The sequence below is a fragment of the Equus quagga genome, chromosome 1 (genome assembly GCF_021613505.1).
Source record: "Equus quagga isolate Etosha38 chromosome 1, UCLA_HA_Equagga_1.0, whole genome shotgun sequence".
Taxonomy (NCBI): Eukaryota; Metazoa; Chordata; class Mammalia; order Perissodactyla; family Equidae; genus Equus; species Equus quagga.
The window spans coordinates 15,349,920-15,377,488 of record NC_060267.1 but is presented as its reverse complement, the minus strand read 5'-3'; the positions used below and the strand labels follow the sequence as shown (position 1 = coordinate 15,377,488).

General features: G+C 45.3%; 1 protein-coding gene across 6 annotated transcripts in view; it reads right to left on the bottom strand.

Moving 5' to 3' along the window:
* Nucleotides 1–2,512: 2,512 nt before the first annotated feature.
* The window catches only part of LOC124236436 (cyclic AMP-dependent transcription factor ATF-7), an 81,936-nt gene continuing 56,879 nt past the window's right edge, over nucleotides 2,513–27,569 (bottom strand). For 4 of the 6 annotated variants that reach the window (XM_046655451.1, XM_046655471.1, XM_046655443.1 and 1 more), the window contains 9 exons: nucleotides 24,867–24,985; nucleotides 21,799–21,936; nucleotides 18,786–18,943; nucleotides 17,609–17,708; nucleotides 16,964–17,077; nucleotides 16,205–16,357; nucleotides 13,211–13,408; nucleotides 11,697–11,805; nucleotides 2,513–7,828 (listed from right to left, as the gene is read on the bottom strand). In XM_046655451.1, the coding sequence (XP_046511407.1) occupies nucleotides 7,611–7,828; nucleotides 11,697–11,805; nucleotides 13,211–13,408; nucleotides 16,205–16,357; nucleotides 16,964–17,077; nucleotides 17,609–17,708; nucleotides 18,786–18,943; nucleotides 21,799–21,936; nucleotides 24,867–24,985 (1,307 nt within the window). In that variant the 3' untranslated portion in view covers nucleotides 2,513–7,610. Of the gene's footprint in view, nucleotides 7,829–11,696; nucleotides 11,806–13,210; nucleotides 13,409–16,204; nucleotides 16,358–16,963; nucleotides 17,078–17,608; nucleotides 17,709–18,785; nucleotides 18,944–21,798; nucleotides 21,939–24,866; nucleotides 24,986–27,569 lie in introns of all 6 variants that reach the window. The other 2 variants (XM_046655464.1, XM_046655479.1) reach the window with 2 other exon arrangements.

Below are 27,569 nucleotides of genomic sequence, written 5' to 3'. Positions count from 1 at the left end.
CTTAGGACCTGCCTCCCCTCGGCCCAGAGCCAGCCCCTGCAGCCGAAGCGCTGCTGCCACCCTGTGGTCACAGCTCTGCACTGTCAGGCCAGGCGCTTTCCTTCTGGAATAGCTCTGTGAGGGGTGGGTTGGGTTGGAGGGCCTAGGGCCCTGACTCCGTGACCCAGAAAGGCAGGGGCAGGATACTGGGGCTGGCCTATCGTTTTGTCCGTCTCCTTCCAGTCACCCCAGCTTCTGCCTGCTCTAGTGCTGACCCATCGAGGCAATCGAATCCCGCCTTAGGAAAAGTCAGTCACTGCCTCTCAGGGAGGGGTCCCTCAGAGCCACCTGGTGCAGTTTCCCTTCTGATCCGAGTCCTTCCTAGGCCTTCCCACAGGGCGGTTCTGTGGCCTCTGCTGGAGAGGCGGCATGAGGTCGTGAGCCTGTGAGCCAGCCTTGCGCAAGCTGTCTGCCTCTCAGCTGCAGTTTCTTCACCTAGAACATGGCAGCAGCAAAGGAGCCGCTTCCCGGGGGGGAGCACTGTTTGAGACACTCTCTGTAATTCATTTGGCACAGGATCTGACTTAGAGCAAGTGTCCTCAAAACGTGAGCTGTGACGATCCTCGCACACCGGAGTCCTGGGGACTTGCCATCTCCTGAGGCCATCTTCGGACAGTCTTCTCCTTGCCTGGAGCTGGCTCCCATGGCTCTGTGGCTCCAGCAGGGCCCCAGTTTGCCCCAGTCAGTCTCACAGAACATCTCTCATCTCTTTCATGTTCACAAGCCTTCTGCGTGTTTGAAGACAGATTTCATGCTCCCACTCTGAGTCTTTTTTTGTTCAAGGGAAGTGTTGTCCCCTCTTTAAAGCAAGGCATCTAGAAACCACCTTACACTTTGGATAGGTAGGTTAGGGCAGGTTTTGATCTGGATGTTCTAGATATCATGTTTCTGTTAATGCAGCCTTAGTTAGGGTGTACGTTTCTGTAAACTTTCTCTCACAGTTGGTCCCAAGCACAGAACCTGACATTCCTCATTCTATCTTGTAGTTTCAGTGTCGCTTACAAGGGAGCATCAAGTCTGTGGGTAGACGGCTCCTCTGCGGGAAATGGATCCTGCACCACATCGGGGCCCTTGTCTGTTCTTCTTTGACAGAGGTCCAGAGGAGCGGGGCTGCGAGGGAGGGGGAGGCGCTGCAGAGTGGCTCTGGGGGCCACGGGACTCAGTTTCAGTCCTCGCTCTGGCGCTTCCCTGTGTGCCTTGGCCAGGTGCTCCACCTCAGCCTGAGTTCATCCTCAATAACAGGAGGCAAACGCCTCTGTTCTCAGGAGGTCCCGGCAAGCAGTAAATGACTTGATGAAAGCCAGGCGTCTAGTATTCCATCCTGCACAGAGCAGGCACTCAGCGAATGTTTCCCACCCTCCTGCTTCCCCCTCTCATATTTCTCTGATCACCAGTTATGAGCGGGTCTGAGCTGAGGCTGCATCCAGAAAGGGGCTGGTCTAGCTGGCTTCCCATGTCCAGGATGGAGTTGATTGCTGTCTCTTTTGGTTAGAAGTTGGAATGGGTTAATTCTTCTACTTGGGAAACTGTCCTGCTTTCAGAGTCTTATCCACACCTCCAGAATTTCTCAATCTTGACTTTGTTATTTGGCTTCCAGCAACTTCCTTTCTTGCCTTTCTCTGGACCCCCATGTGCTCCTGACCACATCACAGTAAAGACCACCACTGCCTTTCCCACTCTCCCGAGGAGACTCAGGCTTCCGATTTGTGTCAATTATACCAAACATCAGCCACAAACAGCCTCTAAACCACTTCTGTCCTCTTGGGAAGCCCTCAGACACCTGCTATCTCCTGGTCGAGTTCGCGAGCCTGCTTCCCTCACCTCACTTGTGATGAGAATTATCACGCAAGTGAAGGACACACACAAATGCCCAGAAATGCAGAGTGATCGCCCCACACCTCCCCACGGTTCTGAGCATTTCCTGTTTTTCTTGTGAACTCTCTTCCCTGCTTCTAAGCAAACTCCACCCCTCATTTCCAGACCAGCCTCCTCCCCACACCCACAGAAGTCACAGAAAGCTTCTTTTTCAGTGTCTATGTGCACTCCCCAGACATGCTGGAAACTTGAGGGTGGGGCGTATAAAGTTTCTTAATTTTGGGGAGGTCAGGAGGGGATAAAACACTGAAAGCTAAGAGGCCACTTGCCTTCAGACACCCTCCCATCCCCCATCTACATAAAGCACCTAAGTTCTCCAGCAAGTGCTCCTGTGATGCTGAGGGCCCTGGCGCCCAGGGCAGGGCAAAGATCTGAGCCCCAGTCTCTGTGGCTCATGTTGTGTTATGTAATATATAAACCACCCACCTTCTCTAGGCTGTGTCTTCCATGCATAAAAGGAGGGATAAGAATCCCTGCTCCTTCTGTCCTAAGAAATGGGAGTGAGGAAGATCACAGACATCAAAGCCAACGAGCTCCCAGAAAGAGTGGACAATGCAACTTGTCGATGAGAGTACTGAAGCATCAGACAGAACAGTGGTTCTCTTGATAGTTTAATGTTATATTTGCAGCATAAATAAGGCACAATATATGTCAGGGCAAGGGAGAAAGGGAGAAGGCATGGCTGGGGGGGGGGGGGTAACTGCTAAGTGGCAAGGGGGAAGGAAGAAGGGACGGTTAGGGAGAAGAGAGCGAAGCCTCTGCCTCAGCCCCGTCCCGGGAGAACGTGAGAGCCTGCTCACAGGGACATGCGGAATTGGGTGGAGGGGAGAGGGAGAAGATGGTTTTGTAACAAAACAGCCTGTAGCACTGCATCCTCCCATCTGTCAAAGCCCACCACTGGGGACTGGGGAGTCCCAGACCCAGAGTCGAGTTCCTTGATGAGGTGGAGAGGTGTTGCTGCGTGTCAGATATACAGGTGAACAGAGATACAGCCATAGACACACACTGCTTTCTTTTCAATAGATACTATGTTAGGAGGCTGCAGCCCCCACTGCTGGGGCGGGAGGCTCATCTCCCTCCCTGAAAGGTGTGTGTGTGCGTCTGTGGGAGAACAGGACAGCTCAAGCTCCAGCTGGTCCTTCCTCTAACAGAGAACGTGGAGTGATCAGTCTGCAAGAAAATATGGGACAACTTCTGTCCAGACAGATGCAGGACTGGTTTTAGGGATACGCAGAAGGAAGACAAACCTAGATTGTGATGTGAGTGATGTGTTTGTTGTTTTAATGGGAGTGGAGGGAGGGACTGGAGGAAATGGAAAAATATGTTAGTGCTAAGGCAGAGGATGGTACTTAAAATATCCTAGACACCCTCAAGAATTTCCCAGCTTGCCCCTAAGGCAATGGTTCTCATTTTTAGTGTGCATCAGAATCACTTGGAGTGCTTGTCAGAGCCCAACCCTAGAGCTCCGGATTCAGTAGGTCTGGGGTGGGGCCCGAATGTGCATTTCTAAGTTCCCAGACGATGGTGCTGCTGGTCCTGGACCATATTCTAAGAACTACTGCCCGAAGGGAAAGTCAGTGAAACTAGTGCTCATAGCCATTTCTCACAGCTAAAACACCACTTACCAGTAGCTAATGCTGGTGAGAGATCTTTGTGCTACCAGCCTCCCGTTAAAAAAATAAAATTAAACCCTAGCAGCACAATACAAACCTGCAACTGCAAAGGACATAAGCTGCCTTAACCTGCCCTACTCTCCCCAGCTTTTCCTCATTCTGGGGTAGGACTTTACCCCAAAGAGAGATGAATGAACTGGTACAGAGGGTGGGAAAGTTGGCCAGCAGCCACCTATGCTCATTCCTGCTGGGTTACCACACCGCCCTCGGGTGGGTAGATGGGGATTTATGTCTCTGTGCACATGCCCGTGTGCAAGAAACAGAGAGAAATCGGTTCTATACTCTGAGGGGGATGATTAGGGTTGTGGGAGGCTGAAGTAGGATGTGGGGGGTCCCCTAATCTGCCTTAGGATCCTCACCTGTCCTGTTCCTCCCTCCACCCCTGTCAAACAAAAGTCTAAAGAAGCAGAAAGAGCATATCAACAAAGGCATATGTGGTCTAGCTAGAAGGACTGGATTCTAAACAGACTGGTTATGAAATTTTAAAAAAAGAATACATTTCCTTCCTGTGTATACAATGTACAATATTAATGGAAAATAATGATTTGGGGATGGGAAGGAAGTTATGAAAGGGGGGGCTTTTTTTGAGGGGGAGAGCTGTCTCAGGGCTAGCACCTTTAAAGGAGCCTCTCAGGGTGGAGCAGGGGAGCCTCAGAAACGAGAGGAGGAATCTTTGGTTCTGCTTGGTGGTTCAGGCTGTAGATGGGACACGGTTATGGATAAGCACCCGTCTACGGGATGGGTGTGCAGGAGGGCAGTGAATCAGGAGAGGAGCCGAGAACAAGAGACCAGGCACAGGGAAGGCAGTAAGGTGAGGCTCAGTTAGGCCATCCTTTCACCACCACCAAGTATGTGGTCTGGAGCTTAGGGCCAAGGTGAGGAGCGGAGGCCAAAGGAAGCCAGATTTAGGGTGTACAACCAACAGGGTAAGAGGAAGTAAAGGAGGTCCTCCTCTTTCCAGTCCTCCCTAGCAGTGTGGGAGGCTTTCTCAGACTTTCAACTCTAAGCGAGCTTTCTGTTAAGAGAACGGGACAGAAAGCCTGCAGGCCAGAAGACCCAGTCCTGGCTCCCATGTCTATGGCCTTGGGTATCCAGCAGCTGCGTCTCTGGAGCAAGGTGGGAGGCCTGAGTCCTGGCTTCACTAGGATGAGTCTCAAGGCACCCACACTCCCAGCTCCTTTCACCAAGTGTCTTCCCTCAGGCCCCTAGAAAGGCCATGGTCCTTAAGAAGGGCTAAGTGACACCTTCCATGATGTTTGGTTCTAGTCCAAATGAGTCTGGAAGGCAAAGCGCAGGGGAGAGCGGCCACGTGGCTGGCAGCAATGACATGGTAAGTGACACTCCCCTTGATTATAAGAGAGGCTTCAGGGTAAGCAATTGCTCTGCCTTCTTAGTGAAACCAAGGACAACTAAGGAGCTGTTTGGGAGGGTCTGTCTTCCCCCTTCCTTGTTTCACTGCTACTTTACTCCTAAGGCTCTGCCAATGCCCCTCATTTAGGTCTCCAATACTTACTTCCCACTGATGGAAGTGAAATAAGGACTCAGGAGAATTAGACTTGGGGGCTAAGAAACTAAATGAGATCCACTACATAAATCCTATGCAGAGACACACTGGCAGGGCTCAAACTTCCTCCAAGGCCAGTAGCGAGGCAGGGCATGTGTGCAGTGACAAACCGATTCTTAACTTGAAAAACACTTGACTGAAGGGGGAAGGAAAATAATCAAGGGTCTTATGAAGGCTCCTTGGGAGCCATAAACTCAGTCAAGCTTTGGGCAAAGCTGCTAGGGGGAAATCAAGATAATAAAAAAGGAAACACAACTGAAGCAGAAGAAAATCCCAAGGAGCAGCCGTCTAAAGGAAAAGTCCTGAGCACAAGTTATGGCTGTGAGTTTTTAAAGGCAAGTAGAGCCCTGGAGGAGGCAGCCTGCATCCTGACCATCTGCCCTGCCACTTGCTAGTCTAAGTCACCTCAGGGGCTGTTCCTGTTGGGTCCTGGGTGGCAGAGGATGAAAAAATCATGTTTTCTCTCCTTTCTCTTCAGCAGGTGTGGCTTGTTCAGCACCGGCTCTGAAAAGCAGGAGGGAAAATTACAAACAAATGCAGTAAAACATGTCATCCGACTGGCTCACCAGTTTAATCACTCTGAGGAGATGGGAATCTTGTAGCTTAGAACATTTCCTCATTCCCCCATGACAGCCAATTTGGGAAGACAAAATAGGAAAGGAAGCTGGCAGTTATTTTGTATGTATGCTTAAGATGGAGAGGGGAGAGATGGAGAAAAGGACATTCTTGCCTTGGGCAGATGGCAGAAGGTGGCTCTGGGACAACTGGAAGGTTTCATACTGAAGGGCTATGAAAGCTGACCTATCTATCCACAGGCCTCTGGCTTTGGATTGCTTCCTACAGCCCTGGTAGAAATTGTGTAGTTCAGAGCCAAAGGAAGATGAGAAATCTTAATGGGGAAGAAAGAGGGGCAAGAAGGATGAATTTCTCCCCCTACAACCCAACTCTTCAAAGTAAGAACGGCTGAGAGCAATAGTCACCAGTCTCCCAGGCAGGCCAAACCCTCCACAAGCAGGGCTCTTCTGCTGAGGATAGGACTGCGCCTCTCCCCATCCTACCTTATACTCAAGAAACCCCACTCAGGACCTTGGCTGTGACACCTCAGAGTCCTGGGGCTTGGACTATGGAGAAGCATTGCTTCTGCGCAGCAGAGAGCAGAAAAGTGCTGAAGAAACACTGCAGAGCCAGAGAGACCTAGTGGCCAGGCTAGGAAGCTGGTGAAAGAGAGAGAAGAGAGATCCAGAGGGTGGGGGGCACTTGTGAATATAAGACCCAGCTCAGGAAAGAAGACAGATGTGTGAGGCTGAGAGATGGGGAAGAGCCAGAGAGCGCAGGAGTCCCTTACGTGACAGCCTCTAGAGGGCTGCATCTCAACCAGTTCTACAAGAGGGACAGAGGCAGTAATGTGGACAGGGAAATAAAGAAGGAGGAGCAGGAGCAGAAAGATGACCAAAAGGAATATGTATGCTTTGGCCAGTAAACTCTTGTAAGACATACAAGGATCAAGCTTTAAACGACATTCTTCCTACTGGGCCTGAGGGTTAGGACTGAAGGAAGATGGAGTGGGGAGGGGGTCAGCCAGTCAGACCCCAGGCACTTTCCCTTTTCACTACCAAGCAACAGCTAATAAGGCCACAAGATGAGGTTGCCAAGATGAGGTTAGCGGGAGGTGGAAAAGACCCCACGACTAGACTGGGAAAACTAGAGAGACAAAATGAGGTACCCAAATAGCTCCGGAAATAGATGAAAAAGGGTTAGAACTCTCGGGGTTTTGTTTCTTTCTTTTTGCTTTTTGTTTGTTGTTTGGGTGGCAGGTAGGGAGAAGGACTAAGGTTTATGGAATAGCTGGAAAAGACTGCTACCTCATACATCAAAGGTAACCTTACATTTCCCATAAGTGAATGTTTTAACTAGAATTTAGGAAGGGGACAAAGGGATAAATAAGCAGCTACTGGGAGACAAAGTCCTGAGTCCACGGTGTGGCTGGGGATGGGTCAGAGGGTGACACGCCATCAACTCTAGCCTCCCTCTGCCCAGCAGGAAGTGGCATGCTGCTAAGGAACGAGAAGGTAGCAGCTGCGGCTTAGTGGGAAGAGAGGGAACCGAGAATCCTGAAACCTAGAAGAGCAAGGGTTAGTGTTAAAAGAGACAGGTACACGTGCACGGGCAGGGGTGATTGTTCGGACCATCTGGAAAGGCCTTTGGCTATGGATATATCAGAAACGCCCCCCTCGGGGGATGATCTATGCGGCTCTGGGGCTGGGAGGCTCCTAGTACAGGTGTCAACGTACATGACCATGTGGCTGAAGAGAAAAGCCTCACATCTGTCCGTTACTCACAACACACAATTTTCCCCCCATGTTGCCATGTCCGAGGCAGATGGGAGGGGATAAGATGATATCTCTCTTGGCTCCTGGGCGGGCGAGCTCTGGCTGGGGACCTCTCCACCAGGGGAGGCATCATCTGCCCGCAGACTGGGACTGTGGGGTCATGATCACATGCGACTGTATCGGCATGCTCAGTTCTGTCCTTTGGCTGGCCATCTGAGTGAGGACCGAGGTGGCCACAGCTTCAGCTGCAGAGCGAACGCTGAGGCCATTGCTAGGGGCTGTTGCTGAGCTGTGCTGAATCACAGGGGCTGGAGAACCCGTTGGCTCTGAGCTTTCCTTGGGGCTTTCTGCCAGGAAGGAGAGCAAAGAGCAGAGAGCAAGTGGTTAGAAAACAGAATGGGGAAACAGGCAGGACTATCTTTTGCCATAATTTTAAAGGAAAAGGAGGCCCACCTTTTTTTGAGGGAAAATTTCCCAGAATCTTGGCCTCTAAGCTGTGAATGGTCTAGGAAATGGGAAACAGAAGGGAAGCAAGAACTAGGCCCAAATTAACCTATTTTTCCCAATAAAGCAAATCCCCAACATGTTAATTATATTGTCTGGCTTCTAGGTCTTTGCACAGTTCATTACCCTTATTGGAACACTCTTCCTCTTATTCTTGTCTTTAAAGGTGATTTAAAATAGATCTCTTTTTAGCTATCCTCTCTGACTAGTTCCCACAGAAATGGAATCATGCCATTATTTTTTACGTTCCTTTAGCATGTAGTTGCATCACAGGTAAGCCTGATAAATATCAAGCTACAATCAAATGATGTTATGAATGACCAGTCCTTGGCTAAGGTTCAGTTAACACAACAAACTACAAAGAGGTCTGTTAGACCCTCCTATCAATTAGCTAGGCATTAATGACTGAAAGCAATTACGATGAGTTATGCCACTCCACGTAAAGTGACAGTAACAGTTTACTACTAAACACAAAGATCTGAGCTCATACAAAGCTAGCTCGATGTTTCTCATCAGTCGAGGAGTTTTATTAAACATCAGATAGCCTCCACGGCTGCTTAAACAGAGATGTGTGGAATAAGGGCAAACTGGCAATAGTTGGTTGTATTTTGACCTCCTGATGAATGCCTGAGTGTTCTTTCAGGATTCAAATGTTACCTCCTCTGTGAAGCCTTCTTTGCTATGCTCAGGAAATTAACTATTTCATTGCTTATGCTTTCAGAGCATACATCCATTTATTCATCAAACATTTATGAGCATTGTCCATGTGCCAAGCACTAGGCTATATAAAGAATAAAGCAGGAGCCCTGTCCTCAGGTAGCTCCCAGTCTAAGGGCTCTTTGCCTGAGACATCTGTGCTAACCTTATTCATGGGTTGACATGTTTATCTCCTCATAACCCTATGAGGTTAGTAACAGAGGCAGTAACAGTGGCTCATTTGTCCTCTGTCAAGTACCTACTGTGATGTCTACACCACACAGCAGGAACTAAATATATCTTTGCTGTTAACAAACAAGTATTAATGGGTTGACTACCTGTTAGAGTTCTTATAGTGACTGAGTAGAAAACTTACTGTAAATAGACTTCATACTGATAAACAGTCCTTGCTTTCCTTAGCCCATCAAAAGGATTTGAAGGGGCCTGCCCAGTGGCCGAGCTGTTAAGTACATGCACTCCAGCTTCAGCAACCCAGGGTTTCATTGGTTCGGATCCTGGTCCTAGACATGGCACCGCTCATCAGGCCATGCTGAGGCGGCATTCCACATGTCACAACTAGAAGGACCCACAACTAAATACACAACTATGTACTGGGGGGCTTTGGGGAGAAAAAGGAAAAATAAAATCTTAAAAAAAAAATGGTTATATTAAATTAAAAAAAAATGGATTTGAAATGGTTGACCACTAAACTTCTTGAAACACTTTCTTATTTGGTTTACACAACACCATACTCAGCTACTCAGCTGGTTTTCCTCCTACCTTCTTGGCTGCTCATTCTCATTCTTTTTTTTTTTTTTTTGAGGAAGAGTGGCCCTGAGCTAACATCCATGCCCATCCTCCTCTACTTTATATGTGGGACACCTACCACAGCATGGCTTTTGCCAAGCGGTGCCATGTCCGCACCCGGGATCCGAACCAGCAAACCCTGGGCCGCCGAGAAGCGGAATATGTGCACTTAACTGCTGTGCCACAGGGCCGGCCCCTCTCATTCTCTTTTGTGGGTTCCTTCTCATCTCCCTGACCTCTAAATGTTGGAGTACCCCAGGGCTCAGTCCAGGGACTTCTCTTTCGCTATCTCTGCTCTCTCCCTTGACAGTAACATTTCCCAGTTTCATGGCTTTAAAAACTAACTATATGCTGCTGACTCCCAAAGTCGTATCTTTCGCCTTTCCTCTGAACTGCAGACCCATGTAACCAGCTGCCTGCTTGACATCTCCACCTACTAACAGACTTCTTAAACTCAGCTTGTCCAAAACTGAGCTCCTAATATGCCTCCCAGGCCCCTTCCTCCTACACGTTCCCCATCTCAGTGAATGGCAACTCTGTTCTCGCAGTTGCTCAGGCCACAACTGTAGCGTAATTTTTGCTGCTTCTTTTCTCATGTACTGCCCTGTCTGGCCCATCATCAAACCCTGTCACTCTAACTTCAATATATATTCTGAATTCAACCCCTTCTCACCACTTTCACTACCACCATCCAGTCCAAGGCTCCCTCCTCTCTTGCTCGTGCACGTGCAATAGCCTCCTAAGTGGACTGCCTGCTTCTGCCTGTGCCCCCTGCACCAACAGTGATCCTGTTCACACCCAGGTCAGATCAGTCATGTTCCTCCTCTGCTGAAAACTCTCTAGTGGCCCCAGTGTAGAGGAAAAGCTGAGGTCCTCACTATGACCAATGAGGCCCTACACAAAAACGCTCCCCTACCCCCGACACCTCATCTCTAACTCCTCTCCAGCCCCCATTCTCTCCAATCCAGCCACACTAGCCTCCCTGGTGTTCCTAGAATGTGCCAGGCCACTCCTACTTGGGGTCTTTGCATTTGCTGTTTCCCCTGCGTGGGGTACCTTTCTCCCATATAAATGCACGGCAAGTTCCCTCACTTCCTTATGGTCTTTATTCAAAAGCCACCTCATCTAAAATTTCAACCCTGCTGCCAACATTTCATATTTCTCTTCTCTGTTTTATTTTTTCTTCCAAGCATTTACTCTTATCTAACATACCATACATTGTACCTATTTATCTTGTTTATTGTCTGTCTCACCTACTAAAATATAAGCCCCTCAAGGGCAGGGATTTTAATCTAATCCATTTGGTTCCCTAATTTATCCTTAGCATGTAAAACAGTGCTTGGCACAGAACAGGCTCAGTCAAACCTACTTAATGAATGCCTGTACCATGAAGTGCATATTAAAACTCAAACTTAAATAGAGATATTTACAACTGGTGATGTGGTTACTCTTTTTCTATGGGAACACATCTCTGAAATGATAGACAGTTAGTGGAAAAACAATTCAATATATCAAAATTTGATAGCCAACATTTCTATGAATTATTTAATTTGTAAAGGAAAATGACTTACTAGCTTTTACTGTCCATAAGTAAATAATTCACAGTAATTTTAATTTTAGGATTGTGCTTGTCCTGAGCACGACGCTATGACCATATCTCTTTCTAGCACTATTTTATGTGTGCTCATAGATTACAAACTGAAACCAGTATCAGCCCATCATTAGGAAGATGAAACATACCCCCAAATCCCAGTGCTTAACCCGCCCACTGCAGCATCTGCTGTTCTATACTCTTGAGGTCAAGACAGTGTCTTTGGAATAAGAAAGACCTGGATGTGAATCCTGGCTCCACCACGTCACCAACTGTGTACTTCAGGTAAGCGACTCATCTGAGCGCAGTTTTATCGTGTATAAATGGAGGGAATATCTATTTCGTGAGAGAATTGGGAAGATGGTAGAGTGCTTAACACAAAGTAGGCACCCGATAAACTCTGTTACCCTTTATCTCCAACTACGATAGATAAACAGGATAACTCTATACGGTTTTCAAACAAAGGCTTCTAGGACTGGTTGCTCCACAAAGGCTGCTCACTCATCAGTCTGGACCCCCACAACATCCAGAATGGGGTTATAAAATTATAAACAGCTGAGACGTTCATCACAGCAGTTTACTGACTGACTGCCCATGCTTAGTTGTGAGCCACTCACCTAAATAGCCTTGGGTCTTCTTCTGTAGTGCAGTGACTGGGCAGTCTTTATGAGCTAACAGTAGCTGTTTCAACTGAGCCACCTCATTGCGTAGTAATGTGACTTCATTCTGAGGAGGGAGGGAAGAAAAGAGGATCAAGAAAATTCATGCCACACTCTTTTTTTCTCTCTGCTTTTTCTCCCCAAATCCCCCCAGGACATAGTTGTATATCCTAGTTGTAGGTCCTTCTAGTTGTGGCATGTGGGACGCCGCCTCAATGTGGCCTGATGAGTGGTGCCATGTCCGTGCCCAGGATCCAACCAGCAAAACCCTGGGCCGCTGAAGCGGAGCGTGAAAACTTAACCACTCGGCCACCGGGCCGGCCCCCTATGCTACACTCTTAAACATCTAGTGGCTGTCTGGATTTTCTCCCCTGAATCCAGGAAAGACTCCTGTGAGCAAGGCTGCAGACAGCCCAGGGCTGGTATAGTCACGAATTCAGTGACAGGGGCAGCTTACAGTGAAAAGCAGTGATTTATAATAGAAAAATTACTCCTCTTTAGGGTAAATATGATTATACCAAAATTAATAAGGCATATGTCTTTTGACTGAAAGCCTACTTCCAGGAATCTATTTAACAGAATTATCTACTCAAGTACATACAATATTCACTGCAGCCTTGCTGTTCTAGCAAAAAATCAGAAACATAAATATCCATACTTTATAATACAACAACACTATACAATGTACTGCTATACAGCTATTTAAAAAAATGAGGTAGACCCTCTATATACATGGTTAGATTTCCAGGAGATACTCTTAACCTATTTATGTTAAAACAAACACACAATCCCTCGCTGACTCCCCCACAAAAACTATAAATGAAAAAATATTTAGGAATACATATATATCAGGTAGGTACACACAAACATCCACAGGGAAGAGAATGAACCTGAGAAAGGCATATTGAAGAGCGACTTTGTTTTTATTCTACACCTCCACATGTGTATGTATATGTGTATTATATAAATGTCATATATAAATATATTACCTTGGTAATGAAATATTTTAATGATCAGAAGAAGGGAAAATAATAATCAAGAAACTATCCAGATTATAAGTGTTCTATTTGTGCTTGTATGGCTTTTTCTTTCTTTCTTTTATTAAGCTGCATTATCTGGGGCAAATACATTTCCCTTTGGGTATTCCATGACCTCAGTCGGATCCTGCTGATGGCTGAAAAGAGCACTTTTAAGCCCCCCTGGGGCACTTAATCTAATTCTCTTCACCCAAATGGGTCTGTGGATGGCTCGTTCTAGTAGCAGATTTGGGAGTAGATGGTGAGTGTCTTTTCCAATCCTGGGGAAGAGATTTCAACTTTGACTAAGAGACTCTTTCTGTGTTTTTCCTGGCACATCTTCTGGATCTGTCCTAATTTAAAGAATTACCATCTTCTATCCTACTGTCCCACTGTTTTATGATTCAATCCCACTCCCCATATTCAAGGATCCAATATCCTCCAGAACCCACTCACACTCAGCTGAATGTTCTGGGAAGTGAGCTCCTCTGCCTTCTTCTCCAGGGAGGACACCCATAGCTTCCGCTTTTGACGGCAACGTGAGGCTGCAGCCCGGTTGCGCTCCAGAAAGCGCTGCCGCCGCTCATCCGGATCTTCATCCACCGTGCGTCGCCGGCGCCCTCCGGTACTAGGAGTGGGCTGGGCTGGTGAGACCTGTTGCCCAGGAAGGAAGAGGAATTGCTTGAAGGGAATGTCACTCCTTTCCAAATTAAACCTGACATTCGGTAAATTCGTACGATCTGGTAAAGATCTGGTAAAGGGATGTACCAGTCTCTGTAACCAAAGCCAGTCTCATTACTCTGGCCCTTAGCTTCCCTGTTGGAGTAGTTCCTCATTCTGCCTCCCATTTCTTTCCAGCCTTCTCAGCCTCATACTTAGACAAACCACAGTTCAGTTGGAAACTGTATGTCTGAGATAGACAAAATGAAACTAGGATCAACTTTTTTTCCTCAACAATAAGAGTCTTGTAGGCAGGGAAACTGTAATAGGGGCGGGTGGCAGGGGAACTGCTAGGAAGACTGTGGAACAAAAAAGTTTGAGAATCACTGATTTGGACAAGCAATATATATAAACCACTGCATGCCACAACAAGTTTCAGAAAAGGAGGAAAGATTTTACCACCGTGAAATAGGGGCTATTATGGAGAGATATGGATTAGTATATTCTTTTTACTTATAATCAGTTATTAATCACCCTCAATAATCCCCCTGCCTTGTTTGTTCTGTTTGTTTTTTAAACAGAAAAACACTTCTCAATCCATTTACAAATTGATGATATAGGACTGCCTTGTGTCTTTAAACTTCAGGCTGCTGTCCCTTGTCACTAAAGCACTTTTGGATCATCTTCCGTTTCTGTTAGCTGGTATGTGGTCAGAGAAGATAGACCAATTTTATAATAGTGGCCCAAATTAAAATGTAGAAAGGTCAACCATCTGTATAAAAGAAACTACATAATGTAAAACAATGCCAAAAATAAATTCTTCCTGGATCTGTTGCTATTAGGGACTATCTATGTTAGTTCCCAAATGCCAGAGCTCACATCAGTTGCATGAGAATACACATGAGCTCATAAAAAAACAGAGTCTTCTCCACTTCAGGCCCTACTGAAGCATGTTCTCCATTAATACAGTAATCAGAGATAATTTTATTTATTCAGACTAATATCATGTCTCCCAAAAGAAAAAACTGGAGAGGAAATTTCAAACTCTATTTAATGAACTAGAGGTCTTGGATCATTGCTTCTCACTACACTAAGGGAAGTTTACACTAATTCTCTTGAGATGTTCAATTTCTTCTTTGTTGTGAGCTCACTGGAACACTTGTAAAGAGCGGTGCTTTAGGAGGATGTGGAAAGGGAAATGATATGTTCCTTTGCTCTCATAGGCAACTAAGTAACTCTCGCAGGGAGTGGAGGCCAAGAACAGGCCAAGAGAAAGAAGGGAAGAACAAGAAGGAAAGGAATCAGTGTGACTAAAAAGGAAGTCATGTCATTTCCTCAAGAGGGAAGCAGCACAATTCGGGCAAGGGGACTAATGCTTTCCCATCTCCAGGGACTGGCATGGGAAGGGGTTACCGGAGGGCAGGCAGGCGTAGCTTCCAGTAAGAAAACTCAAAGGAAAGCTTTGTTGTTGGCCAAGCGTTAAGGCAGCATATGGCCATTAAATGTTGGGACATGTGGTGGCAACTGATGAAGCAGGTGGCGACATCAGGAAAAGGGCTGGGCAAAGGATGTAACTCTAGAAACCCATCTCAGGTTGTTGTCACCTGTCCAGTACAGACAATGCAAAAATTGCGGCCTATTCAGTTTGCAAAGAAACATTAAAAATTAGCCCTCCTTGAGAAAAAATTGGGCATCTACATGGGACTGCTCTGGCTTAAGACTTTACTTTCTCTGTCACAAGAACGAAGTAAATTGACAAGGAAAAGGTGTTTTTTGTGTGTCTGTTTACTGAGCCATCTTAATACTGTGAAATCACATTTTATTTCATTTTAATTTTTTTTGGTGAGGAAGATTGGCCCTGAACTAACACCTGTTGCCAATTTTCTTCTTTTTGCTTGAGGAAGAGTGGCCCTGAGCTAACATGAGTGCCAGTCTTCCTCTATTTTGTATGTGGGATGCCTCCACAGCATGGCTTGATGAGCGGTGTGTAGGTCTACGCCCAGGATCCAACTCCGTGAACCCTGGGCTGCTGAAGCAAAGTGCGTGAACTTAACCACTATGCAACCGGACTGGCCCCCTACATTTTATTAATATATTATTATTATCCATCTGATTTTTGCTGTAAAATCTAACCAGGTAAGGTTTTCTTTTGTAAGACTTAATAAATAGGAAAGAGACTAGAGAAGCCTCCTTTGCCTGGTACACAAAGTGGTTTGAAGTGAGGTTCTGTCCCCCCTTTTATTTCTTTTTGAGGAAGATTAGCCCTGAGCTAACTACTGCCAATCCTCCTCTTTTTGCTGAGGAAGACTGGCCCTGAGGTAACCTCCATGCCCATCTTCTTCTACTATATACGTGGGATGCCTACCACATCATGGCTTTTGCCAAGTAGTGCCATGTCTGCACCTGGGATCCGAACTGGCAAACCCTGGGCCACGGAGAAGTGGAATGTGCAAACTTAACCACTGCGCCACCAGGCTGGCCCTGGTTCTGTCCCATTTTAGAGGGTTCTGTAGATACATCATTCACATATACAAAGAAACAAACAGCAAAAATTGAGACCTCCTCTGTGACAGTTCTGCAAATGTCCAGCCCGTTTGCACATAAGTATAACACAAGGGTGGGTAAAGAATGGTGTATTGTGCTACTGTCACACTGTCAACAAGAACCAAAGAGCAGGAAGATGCCCAGAAAGCTGAAATCCATTCTGCTCTTTCTTCTCTTTGAAAAACAGGTATGACATAAAGAGTAATGGTGACACAACTGGTTCCCCCATGCAAGGGCCCAACGGACCTGTGGCTGGGCAGGGGACGGGGCGTCAGGGTGTTGGATGAGAATCTGGCTCTGCTCAGGACGGGCCGTCACCATGGTGCTGGCTGTGCCCACCACCATCCCACAACCACCGTTGATTGAGGAGACTTGGTGGGTTAGGGTGGCTTTTAGTCTCTGTGGGGAAAGATAAGAAAAATTAGCTTGTCAAGGGTAAAGGGTGAGAAGAGTGGGCTTAGATTTTATTACTGACCTTACAGATAGCTAAAATTTCCATGCTAATTTTCCCTTAACAGAGGAATTAAAGAAAATGACGAGGGAGAGAGAATGTGAACCTGGATCCCCAAAATGCCTACTCTGTTCCCTGGCTATCATCGTGGCACAGGTGGAGGGCTGGGGGTGTTGAAGCAGTAGAGTGCAGATGAAAGCTCTCTCCTGGAACCGGGCCAGGTGCTGCTTACGCAGCTATTCACCTCTTGGCCAGCTCTCCTGCCCACTCATCCACCCTCCATCTGTCACCCTGGAACTAAAACAGCAAGAGTCCCACTCCAAACAATCTGTGCTGCCTCTTTTCACCACCGTGCTCTATGTACCAGGCTCCAAAGGTGGAAGAGAGGAGATAGGAGTCATGAATCAGGGTCTTTTCTTCTCTAGACCCCACCACAGGATGTCTTTAGCTTTGCCAGCCCCAGAAGTTTCCTTTGCTTGGCTCACTTGAAAAGCCTAGGCTGATACCACGTCTTTCAGAAGGCCCAACATTGCCCCAGGCCAGGATATACTCACCATCTTGGCTTCTGATGGCATAGGGTGGCCAGAGGGAGAAATAGAACCACTGCTGTTAACTGGTGGGCCAGGGATACCAGGAATGTTGGGTACTATAGACACAGGTCTGGCCAGCTGGATCAAGAGAAGGAAGAAAAACCAGAAGGGAACATAATACTATTGGTGAGGCAACACTTTCCCAAAATGAAGTGCTTTTGAGATTGGCACATCAGGGCCTGTTCTGTGCAATCTGCCCACAGGGTATGCAGGGACAGCCTGAGAAATACCTTCCCCCATGGAGCACCACAGGGCAGGGAATCTAATCCTTCAGTGCTGTGACAATTTCTATGAGACAGGCTGGGACTGTATCTTGAGGAAAGTGGTGGGCAATTTGGGAGGTGCTAAGTGCCAAGTGAAATCAACCAATCAGCAGGCTGGCAAGATCAATTTCTAGACCAGGAGCCAATTGTCCAGATGAGTCTTTGTCTAGTGTTCCATAGTGCTGGGTTGGCAGAGGTTAGTGAAGAGCGTGGGCAGGCTGCTATGCTCAACTAATACAGACCAGAGCCCACGTTTCCCAGGGGCTCGTGTGTGTTTATGAGCAATCAGGTGGAAGGGAGGGATTAGTGTGTGGGTAGGGTTGGCTGCCCCAACTACAGCGCTCACCGATATAACAGAAGGCATCTGTACCGGAGGCCCTGGCAGCACAGGCATGGTCTGTCCATTAGCAAGATGCATGACGAGAGGGAGGGAGCCAGTGGGAGACCTGGAGGAGACATGAAATGAAGTGGTCATAATACCAGTGGTCATGGTACCAGACCCTTTTGCTGACGGATCTTCCTCCTATAATTATAGGAGGTTTTTCAGTTTTCTCTAGTTAGAGAAGGTACAGGGCAACACTATAAAATCCTGACACCCTCATGAAGGTGGAAAAAGCAGAAAATGCTACTAACCTTACCTTATGGATGGAGAGAAATGGCAAGATCTTTATAACTTGCAAATTAAGCAAACACCACTGAACTCAAATGGGTGGGAAGCTAATCCTCCTGGGAGTTTAGAAAAATTAAATAGACATTCCTACCACTGGCACGTATAAATTCTGTCTTGCCTTAAATAAGGGCAGGTTAGACTAAAGTTGTCATTTTGCAAAGCTGAATTATATCATATGATAACCAAATACGAGTAAGTTTCTCTTGTTCCTTTCCACATTTTTCTCTACCCTTGCCCAAAAAAGACGTCCCTTGGTATTTTTTTCTACTGGGTCCAGAGAACAAAAGCTTTAAGAGGCTGAATCCTGACTATAACCTCTTAACTCATGGGTACCTGGGGACAGGATCTCAAGTCATTCCATTAGGAAATGTGTGTCGGCCATGCCAGGAGTGAAGACAGAGACAAATAAACAAAATTAAGGGTAGGAAAGACCAAGAACCCTAACTGGGACTGAGGGGAACACCAGACTCACAAAAGACAACTTAATGGGTTTCAGCTCCTCATTCAGTAGTGCCCCAATAAACTTTTACAGATTGAAGTCAAGAACTAAACATACTTTCCTGTGTGACCTCCACCACTATGATGGACCTCCTAAAGTTTTAAGGATTCTTCTTTTAGATCGAAGAAGTGTATTAAACTTCCAAATTAAGGAGGTACTGCTTCCAAAATAAATACTTGCTTGTCTACTAAAAAGGTAAAGGAGGTTCTGTTTATGGGGAGAAAAATTTATTTTGAGACAACCTCAGTGACTCATTTTCCTGAAGTATCAAAAACAGTCCCTGTTTTATGAAATCATTTCACAAAGAGGCAAGAGATGCAGACTTCACTGTTTCTCCCTGCTCTCTTTACTTACCCCAGTTGCCTGTTGGATGGTGGAGCCTGTGTGATGACGGAGGTTGGGGAGGGAAGGGTTGGGTGAAGTGGATCATAGCCCAAGTGGAGAGGCAGGGAGCCAGGGCGAACGATGGTAGGCGTGGGCGTAGAAATCACAACAGGCTTCGGGGCAACCTCCTTGGGAGAAGAGACCAACAGATCACAAGATGCTTTAAGGGTCTACGTATAGGGAAATACGTAGCTGGTAAAACCTAGTACAAATTTACTGTAAAGAGCACTAGAGCAACTCATAAATCATGGCCTGATTCCACTGTGATAATGGACCCATACCTGACTCACCCATTCAGTAGGAATGCTGAGTTAAGACCTTTTGGCTATCTCTCTCTCAGGGATGATGGCCATATGAATGAGACGACAATTGGAAAATTACTTGAAGTCTTTGTAGCAGCACTGTAGTACCATATAAAGTATAAGGATTGTCATAATTTTTCATTTTAGATATTTTCATTCTAAACTTGGTGCCTGAGTGTCTTCTGATCTCTAATGGGAAAAGGCAGGTATATGACTGGTGGTAAGGCAACTCGGTATCTCCTATAGACCCCTTTAAAAAAGGGCTACAGAAGTCTGAATAATGATCATGTGCTAATAAAACAAACTGCTTCCACTGTTAACTTGTTAGGCTCTTAGATTGCCAGTGGCCACAGCGGCCCTGAAACCGTCTCCAGACAGCCTCTAGGACCTGGCAGCTGATGAAAAGGGGAGGGAGGGGAGATAGTTGTAATGTTTATGGAGGGGGTAGTTTAGGGAAGTTATCAAACCAAATTTGGAGGGAGGTAAAATGAAGTACAGATGGTCTATCCACAGTAGATATTAAAATGAGGGGCCGGCCCTGTGGCCAAGAGGTTAAGTCCGTGTGCTCTGCTTTGGCGGCCCAGGGTTTTCCTGGTTTGAATCCTGGGTGAGGACCTGGCACCGCTCATCAGGCCATGCTGAGGTGGCGTCCTACATGCCACAACTAGAAGGACCCACAACTAGGATATACAACTATGTACTGGGGGGACTTGGGGAGAAAAAGCAGAAGAAAAAGATTGGCAACAATTGTTAGCTCAGGTGCCAATCTTTAAAAAAAAAACAAGACCCACCAGTAGAGCAGTAGAGACTGGAACTCTGAGGTTCTGATGATATCCAGGTGCTGGTTACACAGACTAAACTTCGTGAAAACTGAGTGATGAGTCACTAGAAGACTTCCCTCTGGGAAGACTTTTTTTCCTAAATTGTTTAATGTCCAGTTTATGAATTATGTGATTTTTCTTTTTCACTTATTAATTGAAGTATAACATACATACAATAAAGTGAATTAACCTAAAGGATACAACTAATTGACTTTTTACATATGTAAAAATCAAGACAGAGCTCATTTCTAGCACCCCAGAATGTTGTCCCGTGTCCCTTCCCAAATCACACCTTCCCTCACAAGAGGTAAACGCTGTGCTGAGTTCTAGCATCATCAAATAGTTTTGCTTCTTCTTGAAACTGAAGTAAATGAGATCATATAATAGGTACTTTTTCTTTTTCTTTTCTTTTTTTTTTGCTGAGGAAGATTAGCCCTGAGCTAACATCTGTGCTGATCTTCCTCCGCTTTATATGTGGGTTGCCACCACAGCATGACTGACGAGTGGTGTAGGTCTGTGCCCAGGATCTACACCCGTGAACCCAGGCTGCTGAAGCAGAGCATGACAAACCCAACCATTATGCCATGGGGCTGGCCCATACAGTATGCACTTTTTTTTTTTTGCAGGGGTGAGAAAGATTGGCCCTGAGCTAACATTAGTTGCCAATCTTCCTCTTTTTTTTCTTTTTTGCTTGAGGAAGATTGTTCCTGAGCTAACATCTGTGCCAATCTTCCACCATTTTGTATATGGGACACCACCACAACACAGCTTGATGAGCAGTGTGTAGGTCCATGCCTGGGATCCAAACTGGCGAACTCTGGGCTGCCAAAGAGGAGCACACAAACATAACCACTATGCCACCGTGCTGGCCCCAGTATGTACTTTTATGTCTGAATTTGTTGTTGCTGTTGTTCAATATAATATTTGTGAGATTAATCCACGTTTCTGTCTATATCATTAGTTCATTGTTTTTTAATGCCATGAAGTATTCCATTTTAGAAATATACCACAATTTATTTTTTCATTCTCTTATTGATGGACATTTGGACCACTTCCAGTTGTTTGACTATTATGAATACAAATGTTATGAACATTCTTATATATTTTTTTTAAGGCTGGCATCTGAGCTAACATCTGTGGCCAATCTTTTTTTCTTTTTTTCTTCTTCTCCCCAAAGCCCCCAGTACATAGTTGTATATTCTAGCTGTAGGTCCTTCTGGCTCTGCTATGTAGGACACAGCCTCAGCATGGCTTGATGAGCAGTGCTAGGTCTGTGCCAAGGATCCAAAATGGCAAAACCTTAGGCCGCTGAAGCAGAGTATGCAAACTTAACCACTCGGCCACAGGGCGAGCCCCTTATATACTTCTTTTGGTGGATGTATGCACTGATTTCATTTCCATATAGACTTAGAAGTGGAATTTCTGGTTCAGAGAATAGGTGAAATTTATATAAATCTTCTAAACAATTAAGAATTATTTAAATATAATCAATCCTCTTATATCACACACTATTTATACAACTAATGACTCAAAACTTAACCCATCAATCAGCATTTGGGATGACTCCTTTCTTTTTTTTTATGGATTGGCACTTGAGTTAACAACTGTCGCCAATCTTCTTTTTTTTTTTTTTAATTGCTTTTTCTCCCCAAATCCCCCCAGTACATAGTTGTATATTTTAGTTGTGGGTCCCTCTAGTTGTGGCACGTGGGACGCCACCTCAACGTGGCCTGATGAGTGGTGTCATGTCCGTGCCCAGGATCTGAACCGGCAAAACCCAGGGACGCCGAAGCGGAGTGTGCAAACCTGACCACTCGCCCCGGGGCCGGCCCTGGGCTGCCTTCCGCTAGAGAAGTTTACCTTGTCCTTGAGTGGCGGGGAGCAGGGGCTGGAGGCAGGGCTGTCAGGTGGCGATGAGTCTACCTCCACCGGCTCCTCTTCTTTGATTTTGATGTCGGGAGTAGAAGGCAGAGACATGTCAAGGGGCCCAGCAGCAGCCTGTTAAAAGGGAGAAACAAGCATAGTTCAACCCTGTGATTTCCTTCAGGCTGAATCTATACCTTTCCAGATAAAATATATCCAGGGAATACACTTCTAAGAAGTTTAGCCCTCGATCAGAGCATGGAATTACAAGTCAAAAAAGTGTGGAACCTAGCTAGGTTTTATGAACAGCTCGGGGCAAATCATTTTAACTTCTCAGGGCTTCTGTTTCCCTAACTATAGGATGAGGATAACACCTGCTTCGCCATGGGTGAACACTTACAAAGATTCTAAAAGGAAAAAAAATACTTATAATGCTTATCAAGACCCTGAAAGGAAAAAAAAAAAGATGTCATTTAAATCCATGCAAATATTATGATTATATTCTTTTTCAGGAAAGTAAAATGATTCCTAAACCCAGTGCCTGCCTACTCCCAACCAGCTCTCTTGGCCACTCGAGAGCTGCGAGCACTTTTTCTGCCAATCAGAATGACTAGATTACCCAATTATTAAAAGGAAACAAAGACAAACTGGCTATTAAAGCACTGCAAACAAGATAGGAAAGATCTTTTCTGGGGAACTCCCCAGACTTGATGGTAATCTCACCCCAAAATCTGGTGCTAGAGGCTGGAAGTTAGAAAGACAGGGTTCTGCGGTACGGTAACAAAGAAAGGAAAGGCTGATCACTTGATCAGTGAAAGAAATGAGAACTTGGTCCTAGGAGCAGGGCTGGAGAAAACCAGAAAGGGAAGAGAGTACGTTTTCTGGCAGTGGTGCAATCGTATCACAGAACTGTGGAGCCGTAAACGGCTTTGCAGGGAACAATAAACCATCTGAGATGACGGCCCTGACACTGCACCACATTGGAGGGCTGGCTTTGCAGTTCAGTTTCATGGCAAAGTGGATCCTTTGTTCTATTCTTCCCATATTCTAGGCTTCCTGGTGAAAGAGGAGCTTGTTTCTAACTCTTCCCTTGCTACCTTAACTCCTAGAAACCTTCTTGGTAATTGAGCAAACTGAAGATAATCTGGTGTCTACTACATTAGAAAAGGTGGGGTAATTTAGGTTCTTTCTCTCCAATCTAATGGGGGTGAGCAATGGCAAAGAAGGTTTCATTTCTGCCCTCATTTTTTCTACATTGCTAAGATGTCAGCCCAATTGAGCTAATTCTGGGATCCCTTAAGTCAGAGGGAGGTGGGAAGGAGAGGCCCCCAGGTAAATACAACCACAGGTTTAAAATCCCCTAGGGGCATCTCCCAGCAAAGCTGTGGTTCAGTCAAGTTCGGGGCTCATGAAACACTCCTGGAGACAATCTTCCACCGAGTCTGTGCTTCTCACCAACGGGAGGGGAAGCCGCCCTGCAGAGGCAGGAAGAGTCACGGAGGGGTGCCCGAGGAGCGAACGCCTGACCAACCTGAATGGCCTCCCAGAAATGTCAACTGAGCTAAAATGGCAGTGGAAAAGACTTGAAGCTTTTAAAGGGAGGCTAATTTTCTTGAATATGCCTATAATGAGTTTGCTTTAAAATCCCTCACATCCTGGTGGGAACAATTTGACTGACTTCTTCTGTTTGGGGGAGGGAGAAATGATAGGGGGATGAAGTAGGGAAGCTGTAAAATAAAATGATACCACATAGGTTGAAGCAACTGAGACATCTAGGCTTCTAAAGAAAAAGAATGACGAGAAGACTGCACATACAATTACGGGAGGCACATGTGTTAATGTATATATGTTTTGAGATAGAGATATGGGAATTTTTCTGAATTATTATGCTACACAGACCTGATTTAAATAGTGATTAATAACGTAGAATTCTAATTCCAAAGTAAACTTTGATCTTTCCAATTTCCTTTCTCCAAAATCCCTTATTCCATGGGAACTATTTTTCCTTTGGCTCTGCCTCTTAAACTATTTCCTCTGGTCTTTGAAACTAAAGGTTTCTTTAGGGATCCAGAAATACAAAGGCTTTAAAGTCAGAATCACAGCACCTCAGAATCTGAAGAGATTCTAACATTGTAAACCTCTCTACAGTAGCTACATTCAGTGGCCTACATAGAATTTCACACACTTCGTGATAGCTTCCACCTTCCAGTCCTACTTCCTTAGAGCCACAAAGAATAAGTTTAACCCCTCTTTTATGTGAAAGCTCTTCAGATATTTTAAGACTGAAATTTTGTTCATATTGAATCTTCTTTTTTCCAAGCAAAACTTCCTCAATTTCTTTAAACATTCCCCCAGTGATGTAAATTCAATAAATGTTTGTTGACTGGCTGATTGAATGAAAACAGTCCAGGTGAGAAGTCTGATTAGCTCAGAAAAGAGTGGGATTTGGCAAAAAAAAAAAAAAAAAAATCCAACAAAATCTGACTGATTTAGAATCTTTTAACATCTTCAACATATTCAGAACAGAAATAATTTTTTCTTTTTAAAGACTGGCACCTGAGCTAACAACTGTTGCCAATCTTCTTTTTTTTTTCCTGCTTTTCCTCCCCCAAGTCCCTCCAGTATATAGTTGTATATTTTAGTTGTGGGTCCTTCTATTTGTGGCATGTGGGACGCCACCTCAGTGTGGCCCGACAAGCAGTGTCATGTCTGCACCCAGGATCCCAATCAGCGAAACCCTGGGCCACCGAAGCGGAGCGCATGAACTTAACTACTTGGCCACGGGGTCGACCCCAGAAATAATTTTTTAAAAAATAGATTATTGAACTAATGCTCCACCGGAAGGGCAAGAAGACTGACTTTCGGTGAAGACAGATTTGTGCTGATCCATCATCTGGACCTTTAAAGATATGAAAAGTTGACTAGGATTAGTGAATACTATCTGGTTCTATAGATCCAAGCCCATAATTCTGCACTTTAACCAATTAGCAAATTATCCCAGGGCACAATGAAAATAGCCTAGATCTGAACACTACCAGTTTTTCAGCAAAAGTCCCGCCTCTTGCCTTTTTTTCTTCCTCATCTGAAGCTTTCTTGAATTCATGTTCGAAGGAGCTGGCTAGTTCATTGAAGAGCCCCACCTCCTCACAGTTCTTCAGGAACCTAGTCGGAGTAGGAGTTTGATCTGTAGATATAAAAAGAAAAGACACCTCTATTTGAGTTTTGACCTGAAATTAAAACTTGAGAGTATACAGAGAACACATTTTTATTCTTCTATTGGGAGAGAGTCTCTGTGACGGGGCAAATTTGCTGTTACAGAGCTCTAGCAGGTGAAGGCTGGTGCTGGGCCACCAGAGGGTGTGTGTGCTGTGCTGCCTCAAGGCCAGCAGAGGGAAGACAGAACAATGTTTTGTTGTGTGACTATCCATTAACCACCTTTCTCCCAGAGGTTGGTTTCACCTCCCTCACTCCCAAATAAAACAAAACCACCTATTCAGGTGGAGTTTGTGAAACCTCCAGATTTGAAAATCAAGTACAGTTAAATGACATTTTCTTTGTAACCTCACTCCCTGCTAGGTCTGAAGTGAGCAGGTATAAGCAGATGGATGTTAAAATCTAATAAGGAGAAGAAACTGAGGATAAGATGGTTGAGATTGCTTGCTAAAGCTACCAAATAAGAAATGATGCTCAGCGATCACTGAGCTAAGGGTCTGTTACCTTCTGAAGGCATTCCAGGCAAATCTAGGGGCTGGAGAACAAGACAGCAAGATCATGAGCTAGAAAAGGAAACTGCAAACAATAGAGCTCATTTCACAGAGACTGGGGCCCAGAGTGAATTCCGGAAGCCAGGATATTTGGATTGAGATTTGCCAGCCAAAATATCCTCTCAGGGGCTGAACAAGTCTTTCCTCAATACATCGCCTCTGCCCTTGGGAAGAGGAAGGCTCCTGGTAACCCACGGGAACTTTTCAAGCAAAGTGAATTTTATTTTATTTATTTATTTATTTTTCTGCTTTATCTCCTCAAATCCCCCTGGTACATAGTTGTATATCTTAGTTGCAGGTCCTTCTAGTTGTGGCCCAAACTGAATTTTAGATCTGAGCTTCTCTCTCCCCATTCTGCTATTCTAGTGTTTCTCTGTTGGGTCAGTTGAATCTTCTTCCCTGATCCCAACTCTACTATGATGGTTTTCCTTGACATGCTAGTCACCTCAGGGGTCCATCTCATACCTCAAACCACTAGACTGAATGACAGAAATAGAACAATGTTTAAATGATATTTTAAGGAGTGAGACCTGGGGCTGAAATTGTTCCTTCTAGCAAGATCAGTTGGGAATAGTCCTGTGGGATTGTCCATGGAAAAAATTTTGTATGTTGAAAAAATTTAAACAAAACCTCTTCTGAACGAGAGTGTTTGGAAAAGTTACCACTTCCTCCCAAAATAGTTTTAAAAGGTTCTCTGGCAGCTTTGGCTGACCAATGATAAAGCTACCTTGCCTCCATCCCTGCGGGAGTAGAGGTGCTATCATCCTTTATGCTTTGAGAGTACTGCAGCACGTCCACACAAGAAGTCACAAGTCAAGTGGAGCAGGGCAGGGCAGCTAAGGGCATGGCTATGGCAGAAAAGGGCCTTTGGGATCTCTGATCTGAGGTTCATACAAACTTCTCCTATTCCTGAACAAACAGCCAAACATCCTGAAAATGTGTAAGAAAACCCTCAGCCTGCTCTGCCGATTCCAAAGAAATAAACAAGCGTTAGTGAATGCTTTCTATATATTTTGGTGCTACATGCGCACAAACGTGTAAATTTGGGGGAGGAGAGGGACAGGAGCACAGGAGTTTTGCTCAAATATAAGACATGGCTCTTGCCCTAGAGAATTAAGAGAATGTTTTCTAGTTGAGAAAATAAAAACTAATATACATAGACAGCATCATACTATACAAAAAATAGCTGTGCAGTAGAGAATAAAATTGTTGTAGAAATTGAATAAAGACAAATTAACAACAGAGTAGTTAGGAAAGGTTTCAAGAAGTGGGACTTGAGCTGGGCCTTAAAGAATGGCTTTAGATGGTAGAGAGAAGAGAAGATTTGGAGGATAAGAGGAGTAAGGCAGGTGAAGGCATAGAGAGAGGCAGGGTATGGGTACCATGCATAGGTGAGGAGACAAAGGTAGGTCTAGGTCAAAAGATAATCATGTTAGGTATATAAGTTGCATGTAAAGTTGGGTAGGTACCATGGGGCTAGGTTATGGAAAGCCTAAAAATCTAAGTTCAAATAGCCTTAAAGCAAGAGAAAATAAAATAGGAAGATAATGACAGATTTTGAACACAGGAGAAGAATTTAAGGAAAACTGGCTTTTCAAGAGAATGCAAGATGGATTACAATGAGAGACGAGTCAAGGAGGCCAGCTAGGAGCCTATAAAAGAAGCCAGGCATAATGAGGGCTGCAGCAGACAGAGGAGAAAGGAAGAGAACATAGAAGATTTGAAGAAAGAATAAGACAGCTCAAGATTGTGAGAATACTAGTATCACTGAGTAGCACTTGGCTGGTAGTACTTAGAGAAATTGTGCCTTACCTGAGTCATTAACTGACGGAATAACCACCAACTAAAATCCCTATTGATTAAATATTGAGGAAAGCTTGCTTAACTCAGGCTAAATCAGAGCCCCTCACAGTATCAAAAGAAAAGCGCACTTTGGTGTGTACGCCTGTCTAGCTGGAAATGGCACAACAGAACTACGGCACGGTTTGAGAGCAGTTGCTGAGA